At 31.8% G+C, this 25,767-nt stretch overlaps 1 protein-coding gene across 1 annotated transcript in view; it reads left to right on the forward strand.

The window, feature by feature from the left end:
* The window catches only part of LOC143063005 (uncharacterized), a 60,616-nt gene that overhangs the window by 9,373 nt on the left and 25,476 nt on the right, over positions 1 to 25,767 (forward strand). Inside the window, exons 3-5 of the mRNA XM_076234906.1 lie at positions 1,704 to 2,849; positions 7,549 to 7,703; positions 8,330 to 8,555. Coding sequence (XP_076091021.1) covers positions 1,704 to 2,849; positions 7,549 to 7,703; positions 8,330 to 8,555 — 1,527 coding nt within the window. The remainder of the gene's footprint in view (positions 1 to 1,703; positions 2,850 to 7,548; positions 7,704 to 8,329; positions 8,556 to 25,767) is intronic.

Genomic DNA, 25,767 nt, shown 5'->3' on the forward strand with positions numbered 1-25,767 from the left:
ATCTAACTGTATATGTAGATTCTCAACTTTTGGTCCCGTTTTCAAATTGGTCTACATTAAGGTCCAAAGGGTCCAAAATTAAACTTAGTTTGATTTTGACAAAAAATGAATCGGTTGGGTTCTTTGATATGTTGAATCTAAAAATGTACTTAGATTCTTGATTATTGAAGTTTTTTGGTCCAGTTTTCAAATTGGTCTACATTAAGGTCCAAAGGGTCCAAAATTAAACTTTGTTTGATTTCATCAAAAATTGAATCCTTGGGGTTCTTTGATATGCCAAATCTAACTGTGTATGTAGATTCTTCATTTTTGGTCCTGTTTTCAAATTTCAAATTCTACATTAAAGTCCAAAGGGTCCAAAATTAAACTAAGTTTGATTTTAACAAAAATTGAATTCTTGGGCCTCTTTGATATGCTGAATCTAAACATGTACTTAGATTTTTGATTATGGGCCCAGTTTTCAAGTTGGTCCAAATCAGGATCTAAAATTATTATATTAAGTATTGTGCAATAGCAAGTCTTTTCAATTGCACAGTATTGTGCAATGGCAAGAAATATCTAATTGCACAATATTGTGAAATAGCAAATTTTTTTTTAATTAGAGTTATCTTTCTTTGTCCAGAATAGTAAGCAAGAAATATCCTATTGCACAATATTGTGCAATAGCAAGAATTTTTTTTAATTGGAGTTATCTTTCTTTGTCCAGAATCAACTTAAATCTTTGTTATATACAATATACAATGTATATACACTTTTTACTACCAACTGATAAATTTAAATAATCTTTACCATTCAGTGATAACAAGCAGTTTTTTTACATCTTAATATTTTATGATGTATTTAAATGAGTAGTTATTGTTGCAAACTCCATTAGAAATTTGAATTGATATCAGTTTTGAAAAAGGGAAACGGGGATGTGAAAAAAAAGGGGGGGGGGGTTAAATTTTTCTCATTTCAGATTTCATAAATAAAAAGAAAATTTCTTCAAACATTTTTTTGAGAGGATTAATATTCAACAGCATAGTGATTTGCTCAAAGGCAAAAAAAACCTTTTAAGTTCATTAGACCACATTCATTCTGTGTCAGAAACCTATGCTGTGTCAACTATTTAATTTTAGATTTAAAAAGTTTGAAGAAGAAATCTTTAATTGATTTGTAAAATCTTGGCATTTGTTTTGTGTAAAAAAAACCATGTAATGTCAAAAATTTGATCACAATCCAAATTCAGAGCTGTATCATGCTTGAATGTTTTGTCCATACTTGCCCCAACTGTTCAGGGTTCGACCTCTGCGGTCGTATAAAGCTGCGCCCTGCGGAGCACCTGGTTCTGTTTGAGACCACATTCTATGAAGATCAGTCTGATGCAATGAACTTTATGATATTTATATTTAAGCTAACATAAAAAGTATAAATGGGATAACATATTGTAAACCAACTTATTTTTGCGAGATTTATTTTCGTGACATTTCTAAGTAGAAATATATCGCGAATATGAACCGTCACGAACATGAATCCTTGTGAATATGAATCATCTTGAATATGTATAAATTGGATCTTTCCTTTTTGAACTACATCAAGTAAATTAGAAAATCACAAAATTAAATAGATGCGAAGTGTACTAAGGGAAAAATACAAAATAAAGTAACAACAAAAATAAGTTTAATTCAGGTTTACATTTTTTGAAATGGATTTTGTTTTTTCAGATCATAATATCAAGACTAAACCAAAGTGGTTAGTTGATGACAATGTTGCTGGTGATATAACCCCAAGTCCAGCACCGTGTCAAAATTGTAATAAACCAAGACGGGAGGAAAGACAATTCTATTCAGACATTCATGCATCTCCATCTGAGTTACAGTATAGAACAGTAACAAAAAATGTTTCTGACAATTCACTTCAACAGGTACAAGAAGATACAAGTATCAGAGGAGAAGTCGGAGTAATTGATTTATCTGATGGAATAGGGCAGCGTAAAAACAATACTCTAACCTCAGGAAGAACTGAAAATATTCAAATGCAAAGTTATAGACAAGTTTCTTCACATGATTATCACATGGGAGAAAAAGAATCAAATTTTTCAAAAAGTGAAAAACGGCCCCGTCAAGAAGTCATAGAAATAGACGCTCCGTCACGGTCACCGCAAGAGAAACGTTTCATTTCAGGATCTAAATCATTTCAAAAGACCAGCACACCAATAACAAGTCCTCGTGTCATACAAAAACCTAAAAATAGACAATCATTATCAATGGGAACAGCTATTTATACATCTACGTCATCAACGACCACACCCACTTTCTCAACAAGTTATGCAATGTCCACACAAAGAAGTGTTCAGTCAAACAGGAACTATGCTCTTGGAGCACCACCTGTTGCATCTAATGCCTTCTCAACATCAACAAATTTATCGGATTTTCAGAATCTGGAAAAATTAATCGCACAGACTAGCCAATACAATGAATCCCTTTCATCGCACAATATTCATCCTCCTAGTGTTGTTGAACAGTCAAAAGGATTCAGTAATTCTCAGGGGCACCACCAACCGTCACAAGTTAGTGTAGCAGAGTCACAAGGTAGTTTTGGACAGTCTACGTTTAGTGATATAAACGTACAACCACATCTGACGCCAACAAGCTTTAGTGATACCGCGACAGATCCGTCACATTCACAGTATACTATTACTACTAACCAAGAACAGAACTTATATACTCCACAAAGTGAAGCTGTTCCAGTGGCTCTCCATGTTATTAATAGAGAAAATTCTGTTGGATCAATGCCATCTACATCAGATATTACTGAAATAAAAATTGAATCAGATTCAGAGGACAATATGAATGATTCAGTATTAACAGGTAGGTCTGTTAACCCATTGTTATTTAACATACAATGACAAATGCAAAAGCAAGTAGATAGACATGATAGAAGAGATAGAAGATAAAGATAATGTTCTGTGATTAATGTGTGTATGGGGACAAGCTGAGGAATTCAGATTCCTTATCACATGTATCAGATACAAACAAAATGTATATACATATCCTGCATATCAGCAATATGTATGCCGATTTTCCTAAAAATGCAATAACTACAGCAGTGGCGGATCCAGGGGGGGAGGGTCCGGGGGTTGGAACCCCCCCTTTTTTTTAGCCGATCAATGCATTTGAATGGGGACATATAGTTGGAAACCCCCCTCCCCTTTGTCCTGGGTTGGGAACCCCCTTTTTTAAATGGATGGATCCGCCCCTGTACAGTACCATTCAAACTGATCGATTTGATATCTTTTTTTTTTCAATTTCCGTGTTTTTCAGAGCCACACCGAGTACTGCGGATTTCACTCCCAAATTCCTCCAAAGATTCCCTTCCAACACCTCGTGGCTGTTAATTGGTTTATTGCCCATCGTATGTACCAAAAATTAACGACGCGTGACAACATAATCAGATTAGCCAGATAATTTACCATGTTTACCTACATGTATGTACAAATGATGTACATTTAATCGATCTTGATTGCACAGGTGTGCTTTAAAATCACCGTATTAAAATTTGAACAAATGTTTTCCTTTCTTTGACAGATAAAGATGTGACATTATAATTTAGAATAAGATAATTATGTTTTTGTCCCATACCATTATCTTTGAAATAAAACGTACAAATGAAAAAATATGAAGAAAAAAATTGTTATTTCGTGTTTCTATTACAGTCCGGTCAGGTCATACATTGTGTTCTTTCAACAAAGACGATTTTGCCACCATTAGAATCTTTTATGACTTACTCAATAAGCAATATCTGTGCATTGATTGTTCATTATAAATTCAAAAATCAAATGGCTATTAAAAAAACGTTGTTTTTATGATAACATGATCGTCCAATCTAAACAGAGTTGATTCATCAGATCAACAAGTAAACTCAATTTATTGAGCAATGTAAAAAATTATTTTTCACCACCTCTTTACATTTATACAGATTTGAATAATTTAATTACGAAAAGAAACTGTAAAGTGACAAGCCTGTTGAACAAAGGAAATAACTTCAAACGGTTTTCAAATTGACGAAAGTATTTTCATGATTTTATATCAATTTTGTCATTTAAATTTGGAAAGTGTCAAAATATTTTCACATTTAATTACTATAATTCTACCTGTCTTTGTGTTTTTGACAAGTTTATTACGCTCAGCAAATTAACATTTACATAAGATGTTAAAAGTTGTGATGATAAGTAATCTGCTTATCGCTATCCGATAGGTCACTAATCCTTTAATTATTATCAAACCTCATAATTACCCATCATAATCATGTATACAGTATGCTATCTTTTTTCTCTTACTTGAAAATATGTGAAAAATAGATTATTACATGTCATTTTCCATATGGTCCGTGGTATCAGCCCATGACTCATATCAAGCCCTTGGGCTAAAGCCCTCTGGCTCGATATGGGAGTCTAGGGCTGATACCAGGGCCAATATGGAAATTGCCATGCAATTTAAATATATGTAATGCCAACAAATCATAAAACGAAAATGCCTTAATTATTAAGCATAAAGATCATGCAAATGGTGAATAATATTATTTTTTTTTACTTGCATATAGAAAATTTTGAGACACGTAATTTTTATGATTTTCTCTAAACTGCTCTCATTAATTTAGCGGAAGTTTACAGTATTTTTACACAAGTATGTCCATTTCGTAAATAACTTACTAATTTACTGGTGAAGACATCGAGGTCAAAATTAAGTACAGTTTTTATTTTTTATACAACTTTAATGCAATTGAAAGAATAAACAACAACATTTTGGTTTCAAATCTTTTATTCATTCCAGCAATTAGATAATCGTAAAAAGAAAAAGCCGTAGACTTACAAAATGTACATAATTATTATTGGGCCATTATTATGCCTAACGACATGAACGAATGATGAATAAATTTTCCCTTTTACTTGCATATATATTCAAAACTTTTAGACACATAATTTTGAAATAAAGACTTTAACTTTGAAGTAGAATATTGGGTTTTTCACATTTCCACTATATTTTATAAACCTTTTTTTTATAAAAGCGAGTACATTTAAGCAAGATATTTTTAGATTAGCAAGCAAGAAACACGAAAATATTTAACTTATTATTGCCACAAATTAAATATAACTGGCTAAGTATTCAGTATAGTGTTGTTAGTGTGTGACAACATGTATGATTTTAAAAGTAGCTGTTTCAATCTTAATAACATGATTTTCTGAAAGGAGAATGATTCTAGTTTAGGGTTTTGCATGTAAAAAGATAGTTATTTAGTCAGAAAACATAAAATTAGACATAAATAGCATGTTGGACAGAGGTTATGTTGGACGTAACAGGACATTGAAAATTTAATATTTTCCTTTTATATGAAGGCTTTGTTAATAAATATATTAATTTTTCTCTGGCAGTTCATAAGATCTTCAATTAAAGTATATCATTTTGTTAAATTTTTCAAAAACTAACAAATAAGTTTAAAAAATCTTAAAATATGTCGGACAAACGGGGACATTTTTGGATGAGAATTTGTTCCATTTGCATCATTCAAAGTCAAAAACAAAATCAAAACTATGCTGTTTATACTAATATCTACAGCTGGTGTTCCTCAGCAAGAGGTAAAATGGTTCATTATTAAATAAATGGATAAAACAAAACCATAAAAAACTGTTGGATGAACAGCGTACAGAATTCAGTTGTTGTAGGACAAACATAGGACAGATTATATTCCCTGTCGGACAAAAATGGACAGAATTCATTATTTTACTGATCCTAATGGCAATTTAAAAATGGGCACCTCTTGAGAAGAGACGAGGAAGGGTCTGAGAACTATTTTTAAATTTATGTGGACTTGGTTAGTTGTTAACAAGTTTCTTTTTACTTTTAAAAAGCTCTTACGTCCGACATTAGAAGATTTTGTCCTAAGGTTTGTCCAACAGAACAGTATCGGACTCTTGTTACGTCCTAATTTTCAAAATTATGTCAAATTTAGACTGTCAACAGTTTAAAACCTCTTTATTTTTCATATATACGGTAGTATTTAAGGTTAAGTTATTGTCAAAGTGGAAGCAAATTGATTCAGTGACTTGTGGTAGCCGTTGTAGAGAATATCTTGGATGTTGGACGTAACATTAATTCGGATGTAACTTCCATCTCTTGGTTGGACAGAAAGAGTGTTCCCCCTTCGATGTCGTTGACCTCGAGTAAAAAGGAACAGTTGACAGCAATACTGTATGCGCATCGTGATTGTCGTAAAATTTGTTGTCATACACATTAAAAAAAAAATAAACTGAGTTGGCAACTTGCAAATGAAAATGGAAATTTTCGCCCGTTACGGTTGGACAGATTTTTCAAGAGTAAACTTTAATGACAATTCCTGAAAAAAATAAAACTTTCTGCTGTAACTTCATGATGAATTATCACATTTTAGTTAATAAGCTCAAGCCTCAAGATATTTTGTGCATTTAATTGCCCTCTATTGTTACATAATTTATATTTCAATTTCACTTAGGAAGAAGACAGAAAATGTTAGTCCGACATCGTGACCATTTAAAATTGTTTTTAATCCTTATTTTTCAAAGATTTTTCATGTTTTAATGTCCTAAACCTTGCCAAACCTATTGTATTACCTGAAAATCCTTTTTACCTAGTTGCCATTCATAAAAAAAGGTTTATAAAACAATTTTGATTTTGGGTCATTCAAACATGTCACAAAATAAGCATGCAAAAAATAGGGAATTCAACACTTCATTTATAAAATACTTTATTCAACAATAAACTTTTCATATGAAACTGTTTATATTATCTCTTCATCATACAGTGAATTGATTAGCTACCTGCATTAAAACTCAAAATAATTTAAAATATGAAAAAAATGCATTTTTCTGGGACACCCATTGAAACAGCACTTTATTGAATACTTAGCCAACTAGTACATGTAGTATTAAATGACATTTAAAATTATACACCTGTTTGACACTTAAACTGGTTCAGAAGACTGGAAATATAATTCTGTATTACATCAACCTTTACCTGTCAGGTAATCCAATTACCCTATCAGTTGAGTGCCGGTAGAGATCAAAGTAGGATAAGGGCATGCACAATTAATTCCTCTGTGTAGGGAGTGAGCTCGCTATCACATTAAAACATTTACATGATTTTGGGAGAGATTGATCCTAAATTCCTCCCAACATTTTGGGAGAGATTGATCCTAAATAGTAAATTCCTCCCAACATTTTGGGAGAGATTGATCCTAAATTCCTCCCAACATTTTGGGAGGAATATCAGAGTTTTTCGGAGTGACTCCAACATTTTCCTTGGTGTAAGGTGTGGGAGTGTTGGTCCTCTTGAATGGTACTGTAATATCAAATTCTTTGCTTATCCATGTCATTTGAACTCAGGTAAAAAGTTGTATTATTTGCAGTCATACCACATCTCCTCATTTTAATATAAACACATTGAATAAAATAATATTGTATTCAAGTTTGATAATGAAGAAGTGGTTGTTAAAAAAAGGTTGAAAAAGGATAAGAAAATCATTTTCTTTTTACAGATGCCAGCCTTGCAAGTATATCACAACCATCATTAATGGACACATTACCCGACTCACAGCAGCCTTCACAAAGTCAATCACAGTCTTTTACTGAAGAGCCTGGAGGTCTACCAAAACAAGGTTTAGTGGACCCAGAAACAGCAAAAGCATATCAGGTACTTTTGGTCCCTGTTCTGTTTATACTAATTAATTATCTTACAACACTTCATCTTACAGATACTGTAAACCAAATAATTTATCACAAGCGACTTAATTTAGTGACTTTTATGAGAAGGAAAATAACGTGAAAAGAAATATTTACGAAAATTTAAAACTTGTATCTTACATTTACCTTGTCTAATTACATCAGATAAATTTGAAATCATGAAATTAAATCACTGTGAAGTTATCTAGAAAGGGTAAAGGCGAAATAATGAATATGTGAAAATAAGTTGGTTTACTGTATATCACTTTTGTGCCAAGGCAGTGTAAACAGTAAAGCAACAGACAATCAATCGTCATTGTAGATGGTTGAATTGATTTTATAAACAGTGGAGAAAATTACTTGTTTATCAAATATCATGCATACAATACACATGTTAACATTTTTGTCCTTTGTGATTATTTTCTTTGCCTTTTTTTCTTCGTTTGAAAGTTTTTCCAGAAATCCTTTCAATTCTTGATGATCCAGAAAATTCTCTTCAAGCCGAGGGGGTTTTATATAAGTATATTATGCCGTTTTTTTTCTTTCAATAAAATCAATTAATTTTCATACAATATGTTTATGTAAATGTATTTTCAGATGGTTGAACTTGTCAATGGCAGTGGTGTATATGTATTTGATAAAAACATTCAACAGGCATTCAAAGTGGGTGCTGAGAGTCAAACTGGGACATACAGTGGAGAAAAAATGGCTCGATATCTTTTAAATGTATTCTGGTCAAGAAAGGAACTTGTTGGTGCTACATTGTCTAAAGCCGGAAGAGGGAAGAAAATTTTAAACCAACAAATAATAGAGGCTATTCTAGGTAATGATCCATTTTCTTTATTGTTGGCTTGGTTTGTTGGAAAATATATGGGACCTGACTATATGAAAGGAACTCTCTTTTTATCATGGCTATAAGCCAGGAATAGCTTTTGTCATCACTTTGTGTCTGTCTTCTGTCTGTTAAATTTTTACATTTTAATATCTGCATCTGAAACCACATTTTACATTTTAATCTCTGCATCTGAAACCACATAAATACATGGTACCAAACTTGCCAGCAAAGTTCCTGGGAAAATCTGGTTCAGAATTTATTATTTTAATTCCGATTCAATTTTATGGATTATGTGTTCTGATCAGATGAAATTGAATTTAATCTTCATTTTAATCTCACAAGACCTTATTATAAACTTCTACTGTGCTAGAATGTTCCATAGATGTCTTGTACCAAATTGGTACTTTTGGTACAGATTGAAATGTAAGACGGTTGCCTTTACTGTTTACCAAAGATATAAAAAAAACATTACAAAAAATCATATAAAAATCTTCTCTGAAACTGCGGGTTCAAATAGGACAACACTTTGATGGGAATTGTCCTTAGGCGAAAATCTTCTCTTCTGAAACTGCGGGTTCAAATAGGACAACACTTTGATGGGAATTGTCCTTAGGCGAAAATCTTCATAATCGGATAGCACTGTTGCGAAATTATGCCATTTGGTAATTTTATTATTCCAGTAATGATCTCCTTCTCAAATATTAAATCAAGCACAGGGACTTTACTTAACACTGGCCCAGTCGCTCAAGGAGACCAGATTTTAGGCTGGGCGAATATATTTTATTATCCTGATCGCCCAGCTGGCCACTGTAAGATATTTTGAAGTGAATCAAATTTCTATCATCTCCCCTATGATATCAAAAACCAAAACCTGCTTGTCAATCTAAGCGGGATAATTAAAGAGAGAATTTCTGAAAACCAGTAAATTCATTTTGATAACCCAAACCTGATCTGACAACCATGTTTTCAATATGATATTTGACACATATATACTTTCTCTCTAAGCATGTGTTCTTATCCTTGCTTTAAATCTTCTACAATTATTTCATTATCGTTTAGTGTTTTCTTCTAAACTGTTCAATATGTATTGCTTAAGGGATGCATTCCAGTTGTACAGGGAGTCATTACAACCCGTATAAGATGATAACTTGTCCACAGATCACTTTCTACAAAAACTTCACTGAAAAAACAAAATTATTAAATGAACTCTTAAAAAAATCATAATTTCTAGTTTGACTTCCAACCTTCAATTAAAAGTAACTGAATAATATTTTTGATCAACACTATTAGATGATGGCGATGATGGCTTGGATTTGAAAAGGCATTTAATGGTTCATAGAACCAGCCATATTGTCAAAAGGTCAACAGGTTAACCTGTTAACCATGTTAACCTGGCATTAGAAATTTAAGGGAGACTATTTTGGAAGGAAATGTACTAAAGTCAGTATTGTCAAATCTTGTGATATATTTCTGGTGACAATAATTCATATATTATAAAGTTATCACACAATTTTTTACCAGAATTACCTAAGAACTGAGACTTTATTAGTATATGAAAATTACTTTTCAGTTTTTTTTTATAGAATGAAAATAGGTTGCATTGGGCCCCTTAAATTTCAACAGGCCCCTTGAAAAAAAGGTTTTAGGGACCCAGCTGGTCCCCGGAGAAAAACAGTTTAGTTAAGTCCCTGAAGGGGAAGCATATTGTTAGTTTTTTAATGCATTGTTTTAACATTGTATGGAGATCAGCAAATCATAAATGTTTCATATAGACCATGATAAAAGTTTCCAGTTTATAGTAAATAGTATTGGAAACAATTAGACAATATAAAATATAAGAAGAAACAAGATATGTCGAGAACCTTGACTGTTTTAAGGGCGTGACTTTTTCAAATGAAGATGTGAACAAAAGATGGAAAATTGAAGAGTAATTTGAATAGGTAGGTAGTTTTTTGAAATTTTGTATAATACTGTATAGCAGGTTATTTTAGCGGATGTAAAATTTCACAATTTTCATGGAATAATGTATACGAAATATTTTGGCGGTTATTATTTTGGCAGATTAAAGACTTATCAATGCCTTTGTATGTGCACTTGTAAATTGCCAGAATTTATTTTAATAATTTTGTATCTCCGCTCAAAATAAGAGAAAATTTACACCCCGTGAAAATAACCCGCTAAACAGTATGTTTTCTGCTTTAATTTGTCCTGTGGACTGCTTATTTAGGCTTTAAAGCTGTAATCACACCCTTAAGGATTTAGTAGCTGTCCTGTTACTCTGGGGATTTGGAAGCAACAAGCCACAGCCAACACAAGCATGTAAGGTCAAATAAAAAATTGTGTGTTTCTGATTCTGTGAAATTTGAACTTCATAAACAGTAAAACTTCTAGAAACTTGAAATGTTACATACATACATGTTTGTCATTGTTTTATTTCTAAAGTATTGTACATTTGAAAATAACAATCAGATTACACACACAATTAATTATATGATCTTTCAAGCACTCATTTTGTTATCCTATATCATGTTTATAACTGATTTGTATGCATGATATAATTGAAAACTAATAATAATCAAATTGACAACAACACTTCGAATGGTCTGCAATTTTATTTGCTATGGTCTACATGTTTCGCCTGCAAGGCAGGCTTCATCAGGACAATTTTTATACAGATATTAATCCCTGAAGTACTCAAAGTGGTGGAATTTGACGTCGTCATGGTGAGAGAACAATCAAAAGTGAAAGTAGCAATACAGAGTTATAAATAGATAAGATAAATATAGAAAATTAAGAAAATTAAAGTTTGTTTACAATGTAACTTGAGTTCGTTTTACTATTATATGATACATGAAATTGTTCTAAAGGCTTGGTATCTAATTGGACGAACTTCCCATGGTTCCTACCACTTCGCAAGGCTTCTCTTCCAACCTGGCCATTGTTGGAGGTTACTACTTCCTGGCGCGTCGGCAACAAAGGAAGATTATGGATGCCGCTATAATTGAAAACTGTTAATTTCTGAAATAATTGTGGTACATTTATTTTTGCAATTTTTGAAGAATGCAATCAAAAGCAAGATTTGTAATTGCGATTTCAGGCCAATCTGCATATAGATGTAGATTGAATTCAGAATGTGAACTTTTATAATTGCAGTTGCCCAGTCATTTGCCAGTCATATTATTACATTGTACATTTTTATTAATTTGCATTAAAAAAATAGCATAATTTCTGAATTTGCAGTTATTTGAGACAAACAGTAAGAACAGTAAAAGTTCTGAAAAGTTCATTTAGCATTTTTATTATCATGCTAATTTAATTTGAAATTAAGGTTAAGACTTACCGTGTACTTATCACAGTATAATGAATGCATGGTTGTCATGGTTGTCATGGTTGTCATGGTTGCTTAGATTTAACATGTTAAACTGCATATCATGTGTAAATATCTTCATGTATGTTCTCAAGTACATGTACATTTATATGATAAAGGTGGCATAAAGCTGTTCCTTACTTTGATAGTACCCATTTGGCTTGCTTGAAATGCTTACGTAGAGTTTAGGTGTGTGAAGTATTACAATATGCCTGTTTGAAAGGAAAACAAATGGTAGTTGTTAAGATCTTAGGTATATATATTTGCATACATTTCTTCAAATCTGTAATATCGATGGATCCTCTTATGACATGAAAGGCATATACATTATATATCCAACACTTGATGTACAATGTTGTAGTATAATAAGTTCTCTAATTCTTTGGCAATTTAACCCTTTCTGAACCCATTGTATGGAAGTATCTAATTAACATGTGATTGTCGATGATGTCAGAAAATGATTGGATGAGTTTAAGAGTCATAACTTTTGTAACCTCACTGGATGAATCAGAATGTGATACCAGGTGTTAGAGAAATTGACATATTTGTAGAACGTGGAAGATACTAAAAATTTTTTGTTTGTTGAAAATGAAAATTTGTATGATAAATCATTAGAGAAACCTATTCTTACTTTGTTACTTGTGGATTTTTTGATTAATCCCGTCTCAATAGTTAAATTATCAATTTAAAGACCTCTCAGAGGCTCATGAAGTCTTAATATAATTTGATAATTTAACTATCTTCATTGAATAAATCTGATAATCTGCCAGTAACAATGTAAGAATCAATAGATGTAAATTTTTCATAACAATAACACTGCATATCATTATGTGAAGTGAAGACGACTTTGGCCTGGAGATAACAGACCACCAATATACGGATATTTTTTTGTAGTTTTCTGTTTGAAATATAGTCATCACTCTCGTGCAAAAATATATCAAGCAATGGGAAGTTATGTAACAGCAACCAATAGTTGGGGAAGAAAAAGATTGCTAAGACTAAAGGCCAGTCAAAAGAAGCCAGTAGCTTTATAAGGTAAATCAATTGTGATGTTTATTTACTGTGATTTGAAAAAACTCTTGAGGTTGATGGCCAGTACCAAGTCATAATAAGCTACTAAACATTTATAATATTATTTCATTATTTCATTTTTTTGCGGTAAAGATGGCTTTAATTGCTGACTTATATGATAGTTATCAATTTTCCAAACTTTATCACTACTTTTGTGATCAATGCACACTATCCATACACTGTGTAACACATTTTAAGAAATTTATCAATAAAATTTAAGCTCAGATATTCAAGATACGAAATGAAATGCATGTGTACAACAATGATGAAGACATAATCTTTCAGTCAGTTTCAGATGTCTGGAGCTGGCATGTCAGTAACTGCTAGTAGTCCTTTGTTAAATTATTTATCATTGTCATTTTGCTTAGTTTCTTTCATTACCTATTCTCACATCAGACTCCAAACTTCTTTTGAGCTGAGTTTTATTGTGGGTATTGTTGTGTGTTTGTTTGTTCTACATTGGCTATGGAGGCATTAGGCTGTTATCTGCTCTTTGGTAGAGTTGAGCTCTTTGACACATTCCCAATTTCCATTCTCAATTTTATTGTCAAGAAAATTCATAATTATTTGTACATGGTGCATGATACTGTTCTAAATATTGTTACAGAATTTATTAAAATTGGAGTTATCTTTCTTGTTCAGAATTGTAATTGAACCAACCACTCAAATTTTGAAATTTTATATTCCTGTTATCTAATCGTATGTACCTGTGAAAAGTTTTAAAATCAGCCAGTTATATATATGATTAGATATTTTAAAAGTATCTTCCGTTTTTTCATAATTTTTATGTCAACATTAATTGTAGATTTATCGAATATTTTGGTTTTATAGATGTTTATCTTAGTTAAAATATTTCAGCTTATATTTATTTTTCAAGGTTTTGTAACTTCCTATTTGTAATGTTCGAATATATTTTATTTTCAATTTAAATTGTGTGTATTGTATCAACACATGTAATTTTGTATTTTATTTTATAATGTTAAGCTGAAATCACAGCAAAGTAGACAAAAATGCCCAAAACATGTGTAGCAAACAGATTGATTTTTTTTCACTTTTATTTGAAATTAGAAAATTGATAACTTTTTTGTTATGATTTTCTCTCATAGATTAGAAGCTATATTTCAGCTCGGATGCTTGTCTATTACATTTAGTATTTATTATGTATCATTAGAAGGAAATGATTAACTGTTTGATTCTGTAAAACAACTTATTTTCACGGACACCTAATTTCATATTAAGGTGTTTCTAACCCATTTCTTGGTGATTTTTTTTTGCAATTCACAAATTAACTTGAGGTAGATAAATGAGTAAAAATCCAAGTTTTACAAATTCACATAATTTTTCTACTGTCAAAAATCGCAAAATAAATTGTTCGTGAAAATTATTTTGTTTGCAGTATTTAGTATTCTTCATAATTATAAAATTTTACAAAGATGTAGAAAATGCAATGTTGAACATTAACTATGGAGTGCATTGAATATGCTGTGTTGATCCCATAATCATGATAACAAATTGTATTTTTTTGTTATAATTAATATTTTTAGAACACTTCTTTTTAGTTATTGTGAAATATGTATGTATAAGGAATCTATGATATGAATTTAATTGATATGACTTAAAAGATATATTGTCAAATTCAGAAATTAGTGTGTGCATTTATTGTGATTTCAACATATGGTAGATCAAAATGTAAAAATAATTATTATGAATATATGAAAAACTGCATGCAAATATATAAATTCCACTATTAACTCACTATGCCCTAACTTTATGCATTTGATTCCTAGCCAAAAACTGATATGGCTTCTTAATGTAGAGAATCTTCATATCTTAATATCTGTGTGTGAGTTAGTTGATGAAGACAAAATATAACTTGAAAGATAAATATTTAAATCAGGCTTTCTGCACTAGCTATAGGCACGAGGTTGGCATGGTGGGGTATAGGACACATCGTATAAGTTCTGTTACCTTTCTGTTTGTGATATTTTTTATCAAACTGCTAATATTTTATCCTATTCGTAATATGTGCACTTTGGAATGTCAATTAGCATTGTCCCTTTGTGCCTCTTGCAGTTGCGTGACTTTAAAAAGTACTGACTCCTCTGCACCAGGCACGAGGATGACATACCAGTTATGTGCAACTTCTTACAATATTTTACCATATCATTAGTGTCCTGATACAGTTTAATATGCACCCACCATGCCATATAGCACCATCCCTTGGTGCCTCCTGCAGTTCGGCTAGATATATTCGGCCTACTCACAGTGTTCTTTTTTGTTACTTTCTAGAGGTGTGCCTGAGACAAAGGTTTTATGTATACTCATAATACATGAAGACTGTTATCTCTTATTTGTGTTTGTGACTATGTATACTGTATTGTTTATTATATTTGTAAAATGATAATATTGTAATGATATATCATGCTCCTTGTGAGCCCATTTTATGGAAATAAAGCATCTTCTTCCATATGACAGATTTCAGAATGGGAGTTCTTATTATTGCAATTTTGGCTCTGAGCGAGTTGCATAATGTATTCCAACAATGAAAAAAAAACAAAAAAAAAACCACTAAATAATTTCAGAATTTTCGGTTAAGGAGTTAAATATTGTTATGACTAGCTATTGGATATTGTGCTTATTATAACTTTAATCACATGCACCCTATGTTTATTTTGTGTCAATCATTGGGTTGGAATAGTCTGAACAATATTTCTGTGCTGGCATGAAAAGCTCTTTATTTTTAAGTTTTGGATTTACATGTATTTTGGTCTCAAGCATCACTGAATAGACATTCATTGTTACAATGGACATCTTAGGTGCTGAAAAATTGGTACCTTTAATTTTATTGAGATAGTTTCCCCTCTTTTACAGATTTTTGTGAGACCAATGGAAGACACAAAAGGCCACAGTGCAGAAAAGTCTTATACAATGCAGTCACATCTAAAACTTTTAAAGAAAGAGAAAAATTAAAAAGGGAAAGAACTCTGTTAAAGCAAAGATTTTTGGATCTTAATGTTTTCTCAATGAAATGATGGATACTTTATAAACATAGATTGTTGTGATTTTTCTGTGAAGTTTTGTATCTGTGAATTATTCTCCATCTTTTTTCTGAAACCCAAATGAATATATACTGTGGAAATCAGACTTTGGAAATACCATGTTACATTTGTTTGACATGTTTGATGGATCCAAATTTACTGAAAAAAAACCACTTTTTTGTGGAGCAATTTTAATTCCATAAATTTTATTAATACTGTTTGATTATTAATTCGAAGGAAACATAATGAAAAAATAGAAGAAGATGCAAATTCTGTCCTGTCCTTTTGAACTTTAGATCACCTGATCCAAAGGTGACGGGTCAATTTCCAGTTCTTGTTATCATGATCTTTCAATCCATCCTCATCTTTGTTATTATCTTTCTTCAGTTTTGATATTTGATTTCTCATGAATCGTATATACACTTGATACATAGATGAATTTTATGCCCCCAGCATAGTTATCTTTATGCATATTCCAAATCTTAAATGGTTGACATGCTAGAACACATCCTAAATCTTATGGTAGTAAATGTGCATATTTTCTGTAAACGATTTGATTAGTACAGATTGTTGTACTGCCCATGTATAACCATGGTGCTTTCTCTCAGATTTCAATGTAAGATTGATATTTATGAATTTGATTAATTAGTTGGTTGTTTTTTAAGTGTATACCATCATGTTGTAAAGTGTCTAAAGATATATATTATATGTATCAGTTATGTTAACATTTTATTGGTAATTTGTACATTTTTCCTTTGATGTGTACTGGCTGATAATGTCAGTATCAGTGGACTGGCCGTGATATAAAACTTATTGGGTCAGTACGCAAATGTCATGAGTGAATGCAACGCATAAGGATCTTCTTTGCCCTTTCATTCACAAAATTGTGCATAATTTTTTTCGTAGAACACACAAGTTTTTTAGCGAATGAAACACTTCACTCATCATTGTTTGAAACTTTTGAATGATTGTTGTGAAAATGTTAACAGAAAATGTATGAAAAACCCGATAAACTTAAAAAAAGGTATGGCTATCGCATGAGAGAAGCTAGAAAAAAATTTAAATGTACGCATTTTCAACATTTTTGTGGGACCATAATATCTATAATACTAAAATTATGAGGTCCAATTTGTCAGCCGTCATCACGTAAAAACGACGAATAAAAAAATTCAACTGTATATCTAACTAATATAGTACAAAGGTGTAGATTAAAAATTACACCACTCCAGGCCCTTTTGTTTTCTATTGCCAATAATTAAGAAGTTCCGGGTCGAGTCCGATACCGATACCAATAGTATATTCACCTGTTACCGATTACCTTATCTGTAAGTTCCGCATCTGACAGGCGCACCACCAAACGGTGTATTCAGGATTAATATGCTATATAGTATTACACGGGTCATAATCACAGGGTTGACACTACTTAATTGTCAAATTTTTACCTATTGTAGTATTTTAATCAGTTAGACTTTCTAAGATAACAATACGAATACTAAAAATCTGGACTAAAATAAGGCGTATAGGTACAGTTTTCAATTTGTTAGCGGGCATGACGTAAAACAGCGACTCAAAGAATTCAACTTTATTTATAACTAATATAGGACAATGCTGTTGATTAAAAAATACTCCATTCCAGGACCTTTTGTTTTCCAAATAAGTTCCAGTTCGACGAGTTCAAACAGAAAGATTTGAAAGCAGAGAAAACTGTGTATCTTATAATCGGCATGACTTTATCAGATGACAATACTATAATACATGTACTAAAATAATGCTTGCTCATAGTTATATACTTTAATTCAGTCACGGACCCGCGATATCACGGGTGTGTTCTAGTACAATTTAAAAAGATGTGGTTTCATTGTCAATATAAAGACAGATATTCATAGAACAAAGAACAAAAAAGTGAATATATTAAAAATGCTGATCTAGGATAAATTTTATAAAGCCTTTAAAGTGGTAACCGGGGGCACCAAACTAGACAACTACTTTTATATAAGGCATTGTTAGAGTCATGTCCAAAGCAGAATATTAATGTAACACATGTAATAAATCCTTTTCAATACTTTGTGCAAGAAAACGCCTTGTTTACTGCACTGTGACAAAATTTTAAATGATGTAATGCAGCCTGTGACGTCAAGTGTGATTCGCCGTGATTCGACGCGTAAAAGAAGTTTGTTTGTTATTTTCTCTATTATTGTAGTGATTTTTTTTTTTTTAAATTACCAATAAACAAAATAAAGGACTTTTTGTTTTTGATACTGACTTTATCACAGTAAAATATCAGTTGAGCCCAAACCTTTATTCTACATGTTCTATATGTATTTCAATATTATTTGCATATTTGTATTAAAATTGTAACTAACGCTTTTTTTTAGGTTCTTTCATTAACAAATGAATTGTAAAAATATGTCCTATTTGAATAAATGTTGCTGGGAAAGTGCCTTTATTTTTTGTTGGATTATGTTCTAATTACTGTAAATTCAGAATTATTGCCTGCATTTAATATTGCGATTTTGTCATTTTACACTAAAATGTGATTATTTTTTGCGATATTCAGAAAAATCATGTTTGATTCATAGAAAAAAAATTCAAAATGTGAGTTTCAATTATTGTGATTTTAACGTTGACACATTTTTTGCAATAATAAAAACATTGCAATAATTTCTGAATTTACAGTAAATAGTTTGATTATCAGAAAAAATTGAAATGGGGAGCCTTAATTTCGAATAAAAAAAAACTGAAATGGGGAGCCTTAATTTGAAACAGGGACTTAATATAACATTAAATACAATTCTTTTTGTAAGGGTAGGGCCTTCATTTCTTATAAGATTGTCTTCTTATTTGTTAAAAGAGACTTCTGAATGAGTGGTCTAAGTATTTCTACAACGATATCACTAGCCTGTGTACACAATTGTTTTGAGTTAGAATCCTAATGTGCAATTGACTCCAATCTAAATGACTAGGGTTGCCAGTTTCATGCCTGCAAATGTGGTTCTTGAGGCACTCTGGCTTTGTCCACATAAAAACTTCCTGCCACAAAATAGCCAATAGTTGTGAAAGTGGCATGAATACTTCAAAAACCAATCAATCATCATTAAGTCTGTAGAAAATCAAATTTAGGGATAATTTTTCTGAAAAAGACTTGTAAATAATGCAGTACAATCTTCACAAAGTAAAAAAAAATACATACTATTACAGATATATAAGATATACCAGGTAATGAAATGTTTCGGTCTTATTACATGATGGTAAATAAATAAAGCTGGAGCATATAGATATTGTGCTATTTTACAGATTTTTGTGAGAAATATGGAAGACATTCACGTTCTCAGTGTCGGGAAGCGTCACGTAATGTTGTCACCTCCACGACATGTAAAGAGAAAAAGAAGATATTAAGACACAGAATTCTAATTGGACAAAGTAATTCACAATTTAAAGATCCTATATGACACAAAAACAGTACTTTTTAAAGTGGAAAAGGGACATTTGAACTGTCAATTTTCCTATTTTTCAGATTTTTGTGTTAGTCAAGGACGGCATACTCGTTATCAGTGCAGGAAGGTTATTGTGTGCAGTATAACATCTAGGACACATCAAGAAAGACAAAAATTAATGAGACTTAAAACTCAGTTTGGATATAGCATAAGTGACCTTTCAAGAGGAGGATTTAAAAAATAAAATGCATCTTAACTGTGTTGTGTCATGCAGATTTTGATGTGAAACTGCAAGGAAAATTTAACTGGTGATATGTGATAAAAAGACTTGACTCAATGAAAATAAAAATATGATTTTTTTTTTGAGAAACTCAGTTGCATTGGAATATTTAGCAATGATTAAAATATTGCAAAATTATGTGAATATATTCACAGTAAGGGATTGTCATTGTCATTTTAAATTTGCTTCTGTTATATACTAAGTTATTAAAATAAATATGTGCAATACACACATAACACACTTATAACCCTTGAAAAAAAGTTTGTATTTGTTTTTTAAATCTGTATTTTACTGATAAATTGACTAACTTTTCCATTACACTTTTACACTGACAGCAGCATTTGCTGGCATAACATAGGGTTCTGTGGAACCTTTGAAGAATATTTTAGATTTATTCTACAAAACTGCTGACAAAACTATGAATTTATTTAAATGCAAAGGCTTTTCTACCTCAAAAACAAGATTATTTAGCTGCATTTGGCAAAACTTTTAGGAATTTGTGGTTCTCAATGCTCTTCAACTTTGTACTTCATGTGGTCTTTTTAACTTTTTTGATTAAAGCTTCACTGATCAGTCTTTTGTAGACAATAGATGTGTCTGGTGTTAATACAAAATTTCAATTCTGGTATCTATGATGAGTTTATTTAATTGACAAATTATATTGATCAGTAGATGAACAAAACTGTGATTAATTCATTCAAGTCTGGTATTTTTTTATTTTTATTTGTACACAGCAAAAACATATAGTTCTTGAAGAAGCATTAACAAAAATTCTGCAACCTTTAAATGTGTATTCTCTGACTTAAATATATGTAATATTATCTAAAGTTTGAAATAAAAGAGTCCATTATACATGTTTATAAATGCTTTAAATACAGAATCTTATAATTATTACATTTGTATATAATACAACAAAATCTAATTATTTTCATATACATCATATAATGGACAGTTTGTTATCTGCTCAATGGTCGGGTTGTTGTCTCTTAAAATTGACACATTCCCCATTTCCATTCTCAAATTTATTTTATTAACTTTTGATATTTTACAAACATTAAAAATAAAAGCACAAGCAAGTAAAATGTAAAAAAAATTATTAAATATTCAGAATATATTGAAAAGTATATAAAAACACTTCTATGCCATAATGTCTCTTGTGGAGAGTTGTCATATTGACAATCGTTCATTATCTTCTTATTTTTATATATATAATCATAATCTTTCAGTCAGTTTAATTGAAGTCTGGAGCTGGCATGTCAGTTAACTGCTAGTAGTCTGTTGTTATTTATGTATTATTGTCATTTTGTTTATTTTCTTTGGTTACATCTTCTGACATCAGACTCAGATTTCTCTTGAACTGAATTTTAATGTGCGTATTGTTATGCGTTTACTTTACTACATTGGTTAGAGGTATAGGGGGAGGGTTGAGATCTCACAAACATGTTTAACCCCGCCGCATTTTTGCGCCTGTCCCAAGTCAGGAGCCTCTGGCCTTTGTTAGTCTTGTATTATTTTAATTTTAGTTTCTTGTGTACAATTTGGAAATTAGTATGGCGTTCATTATCACTGGACTAGTATATATTTGTTTAGGGGCCAGCTGAAGGACGCCTCCGGGTGCGGGAATTTCTCGCTACATTGAAGACCTGTTGGTGACCCTCTGCTGTTGTTTTTTATTTGGTCGGGTTGTTGTCTTTTTGACACATTCCCCATTTCCATTCTCAATTTTATGCCAATGTTCAGTTTTTACTGTTTTAGAAATCTTCAAAATTATTGTATGTATTGTAAAGTAATTCTTTGATTTTTTAGATTTTTTTTTTAGATATTTAAACAGTTTGATTCTTTATTATATAATAGTATAGCATAGCTCATGGATATAGTGACAAGCTAAAGATTTATCATTATACGATTTTGTTTAAGGAAAACACAATTTAGTGATGTGCAAATATTCCTATAAAACTGCTATAATTGGGAATGTTTATAATGTATATCATAATTAATATTCTGTAAAAATATTGAATATATGATAAAATCTATGTATACATTTCTGTTATTGATTTCAATTTTTGCAAAAGATTATCAGTAATAAAAAATGAAAAAGAATTACTGATGTTTGTGTGCAATCATTTTCAATTTAGTGCATGGATTTATCTAGAAATAATACGTACATTCGTTACTATTTATATATTTTTGATAGATATACTCTAACAGTGACAGAAAACTGAGAAATGTTCTATTGTATATCTTTAAATTTTCTCATTCTTTGAATTGTATGCACAGTATGGTCAGGATGGTAACTTAATCCACTATAGTTCTGCTAGGCCTCTTGATAATTGATGAGTCTTTGTTATTTGGTTGAATCCTAGGTACCATGGATTTCAAATAGTACTTGGGAACAACAAGTTTAAATGTTTAAGAAAGTACAAATTTTCTATAGGAATCTAAACAGACTATAACAGAACAACATAATATGATATCCAAGAAAATGGAAGTATCTTAACCGACAATACTTGGTACCCAAAGAAATAAATGAATTTTAGGTGTAATACCACCAAATCATGATGCATCACATCCAGTTGAATAAGAAAATAGGTTGAAAAAAAATATTCCCTTGAATTTGAGTTGTAGGTAATTAATCCAACATTTATTGCAGTAAAACATTTCTGAAAGTTTTAGTTTATAATTTAATTTTGAAGCACATGTTAACTAATGTGGATTTGTTTGTCTTTTCTTCATTTTGTTTCGCCATGGAGTTGTCAGTTTTTCTTCAACTTATAAGTTTCAGTCTCCCCTTGCTATCTTTTTCCCCTCTTTTTTTGTGTTCTGCCTTTCTCATGTTTTGTTAAATCTCATTGGCATGTCTCATATCTTCTTTTATTGGTATCATATTTTGTTATAAAGATATTTATTGCTATTTTAAGAAATTTTCCTTTGATCTTGCTGACTGATAATTTTCTCTCTCAGTGGAGTCGAATGATATGAAAAATTATCGCTAGAAACTAAGGATGCACATGCTCATTGTCATCAAATTAACAAAGTCTTCATAGGTATAATAGGGATAAACAGATTATCTTTTGTCATCTCAATTTGATTTCTTTTCTCACTTTTTCGACGTTCAGGCTCAAACGAGAAAATCAATCCCGTTGAGATGACCAACGATAATCTATAGATAGTAGTGATTATTATCTCTTAAAACATAGTTTCACAGTTGGCTGTATAAAAGTACATAGAAAAAACTGAAATGTTTAAAATCACATTTATGTATTATCAAGTTTGTATCTAGTTGTTTTCTCAGGGCCTTGTGGGCTGAGTGGTCTAATTAATTCAACATTTATGTATTATCAAGTTTGTATCTAGTCTTACTCTAAGGGCCTTGTGGGCTGAATGGTCTAAGTAACTCAACAACTCAGGGCCTTGTGGGCTGAATGGTCTAAGTAATTCAACAACTCAGGGCCTTGTGGGCTGAGAGGTCTAGGTAATTCAACAACTCAGGGCTTTGTGGGCTGAATGGTCTAAGTAATTCAACAACTCAGGGCCTTGTGGGCTGAGAGGTCTAGGTAATTCAACAACTCAGGGCTTTGTGGGCTGAGGGGTCTAAGTGATTCAACAACTCAGGGCTTTGTGGGCTGAGGGGTCTAAGTAATTCAACAACTCAGGGCTTTGTGGGCTGAATGGTCTAAGTAATTCAACAACTCAGGGCTTTGTGGGCTGAGAGGTCTAGGTAATTCAACAACTCAGGGCTTTGTGGGCTGAGAGGTCTAAGTAATTCAACAACTCAGGGCTTTGTGGGCTGAGAGGTCTAAGTAATTCAACAACTCAGGGCTTTGTGGGCTGAATGGTCTAGGTAATTCAACAACTCAGGGCTTTGTGGGCTGAGGGGTCTAAGTGATTCAACAACTCAGGGCTTTGTGGGCTGAGGGGTCTAAGTAATTCAACAACTCAGGGCTTTGTGGGCTGAATGGTCTAAGTAATTCAACAACTCAGGGCTTTGTTGGATGAATGGTCTAAGTAATTCAACAACTCAGGGCTTTGTGGGCTGAATGGTCTAAGTAATTCAACAACTCAGGGCTTTGTGGGCTGAATGGTCTAAGTAATTCAACAACTCAGGGCTTTGTGGGCTGAATGGTCTAAGTAATTCAACAACTCAGGGCTTTGTGGGCTGAGGGGTTTAAGTAATTCAACAACTCAGGGCTTTGTGGACTGAGGGGTCTAGGTAATTCAACAACTCCATCACTATCCTGTGAACAAAGGATGTGAGTTCAAACCCTGCATGTAGCAGGTGTGCTCAATTCCAATCTTAATTGACAAGGATTTTCGATTTTACTGCCAAAGGTTGGTTAGTTGTTCCCTCAAAAACTTTCTTAAAACTTTTTTTTAATGCCCCACCTACAATAGTAGAGGGGCATTATGTTTTCTGGTGTGTGTGTCTGTTTATCTGTTTGTTCGTATGCTGTATGTTTATTCGTCCGTCTGTCTCCTTTCAGGTTAAAGTTTTTGTTGTTCGTTTGTCTGTCTGTCCGGTTTCAGGTTAAAGTTTTTGGTCAAGGTAGTTTTTGATGAAGTTGAAGTCCGAACAACCTGAATCTTAGTACACATGTTCCCTATGATATGATCTTTCTAATTTTAATGCTAAATAAGAGTTTTTTCCCCCAATTTCACAGTCCAATGATCATATAAAATTATAGTGTGAGTGGGGCATCTGTGTACTGAGGACATATTCTTGTTTTGATATTAAAATAAGATGTGGTGTGAATGCCATATATAAAATTCTGTTAAAGTAAACTTTTAAATATTCACAAAGTAGGTTGGATTTTTATGTCTTTGCAGAATTCTGTTCAACAAATAGCCGTCACAATAAATCTAAAATAAGGACAGCTTTAGCCCGTGGTGTGTCTGCAAGAACTTCAGCAGAGAGATTGAAGATTCAAGGCAAAATAAGGAAAATTTCAAACTGGAACTAAAATAGCTGTTTAATGGATGGATATCATACAGCATCAGTGATGTGTTTGTTCATACTTCTATAACACACTAAGTCACCTCTTCTGAGTAATTTACACATATATATGTGTGTGTATACACAGTACACATAGGCTGTTTAATGAATGGATATCATACAGCATTAGTGATGTGTTTGTTCATACTTCTATAACACACTTAGTCACCTCTTCTGAGTAATTTACACATATATATGTGTGTGTATACATATAGTACACATAAGCAGTTGTGGATTTCTTGGATTTGTGACTCAACTTTGCTTTCTATGATGAAATTTTAGAAAAATGAAATTTTATTTGAATTGAAGTTTCTTTCTAAGATAATATTTATGTTTGTTAGATTAATCTGTATTTCATTACAGATTTTTGTACACAAAAAAGTCGACATCGTAAGACTGAGGTTCGACAAGCTCTTCATAATGGAATAACAGCAAGGACATCTCAGGAGAACAAAAAAATCAATGTGAGAAAACTACAGCTTCAAAAAGATCTTCAAAGTGGATACCGGTATTAAGCATCTTCTCTAGCCAAGAGGATTGAGGGACTGGATAGTAACCCTTGGCTAATGAAGATGGATATTGAGCAGTATATTGCTATTGAATAGAAATGTATATAGGAAGGACTAATTCACATTTACAACTTTATTGAAGAAGAAAATTCGAATTTTTCTGTGCGTCCTGAAGTCAGTGGATATTATCTTAATAGAGGAAAACATTGTCAAGACTGCATGGATTTTCAGGACTCAGTACTTATTTAATCCTCAATCTGAATCGGCATAAATTAGTTGGATGTGGCAATCTGAATCTGATTAAATTAGTTAGATGTGGTAATCTGAATCTGATTAAATGAGTTAGATGTGGTAATCTGAATCTGATTAAATGAGTTAGATGTGGTAATCTGAAGCTGATTTAATTAAATGCATGTGGCAATCTGAATCTGGTTAAATATATATTATTTAGATGTGGCTGTATCAAAAACATGATAGCTAACTATTTTGATATGGAGAAAGTATTTTAAAT

Source organism: Mytilus galloprovincialis, chromosome 2 (assembly GCF_965363235.1).
Source record: "Mytilus galloprovincialis chromosome 2, xbMytGall1.hap1.1, whole genome shotgun sequence".
NCBI classification, from domain to species: Eukaryota; Metazoa; Mollusca; class Bivalvia; order Mytilida; family Mytilidae; genus Mytilus; species Mytilus galloprovincialis.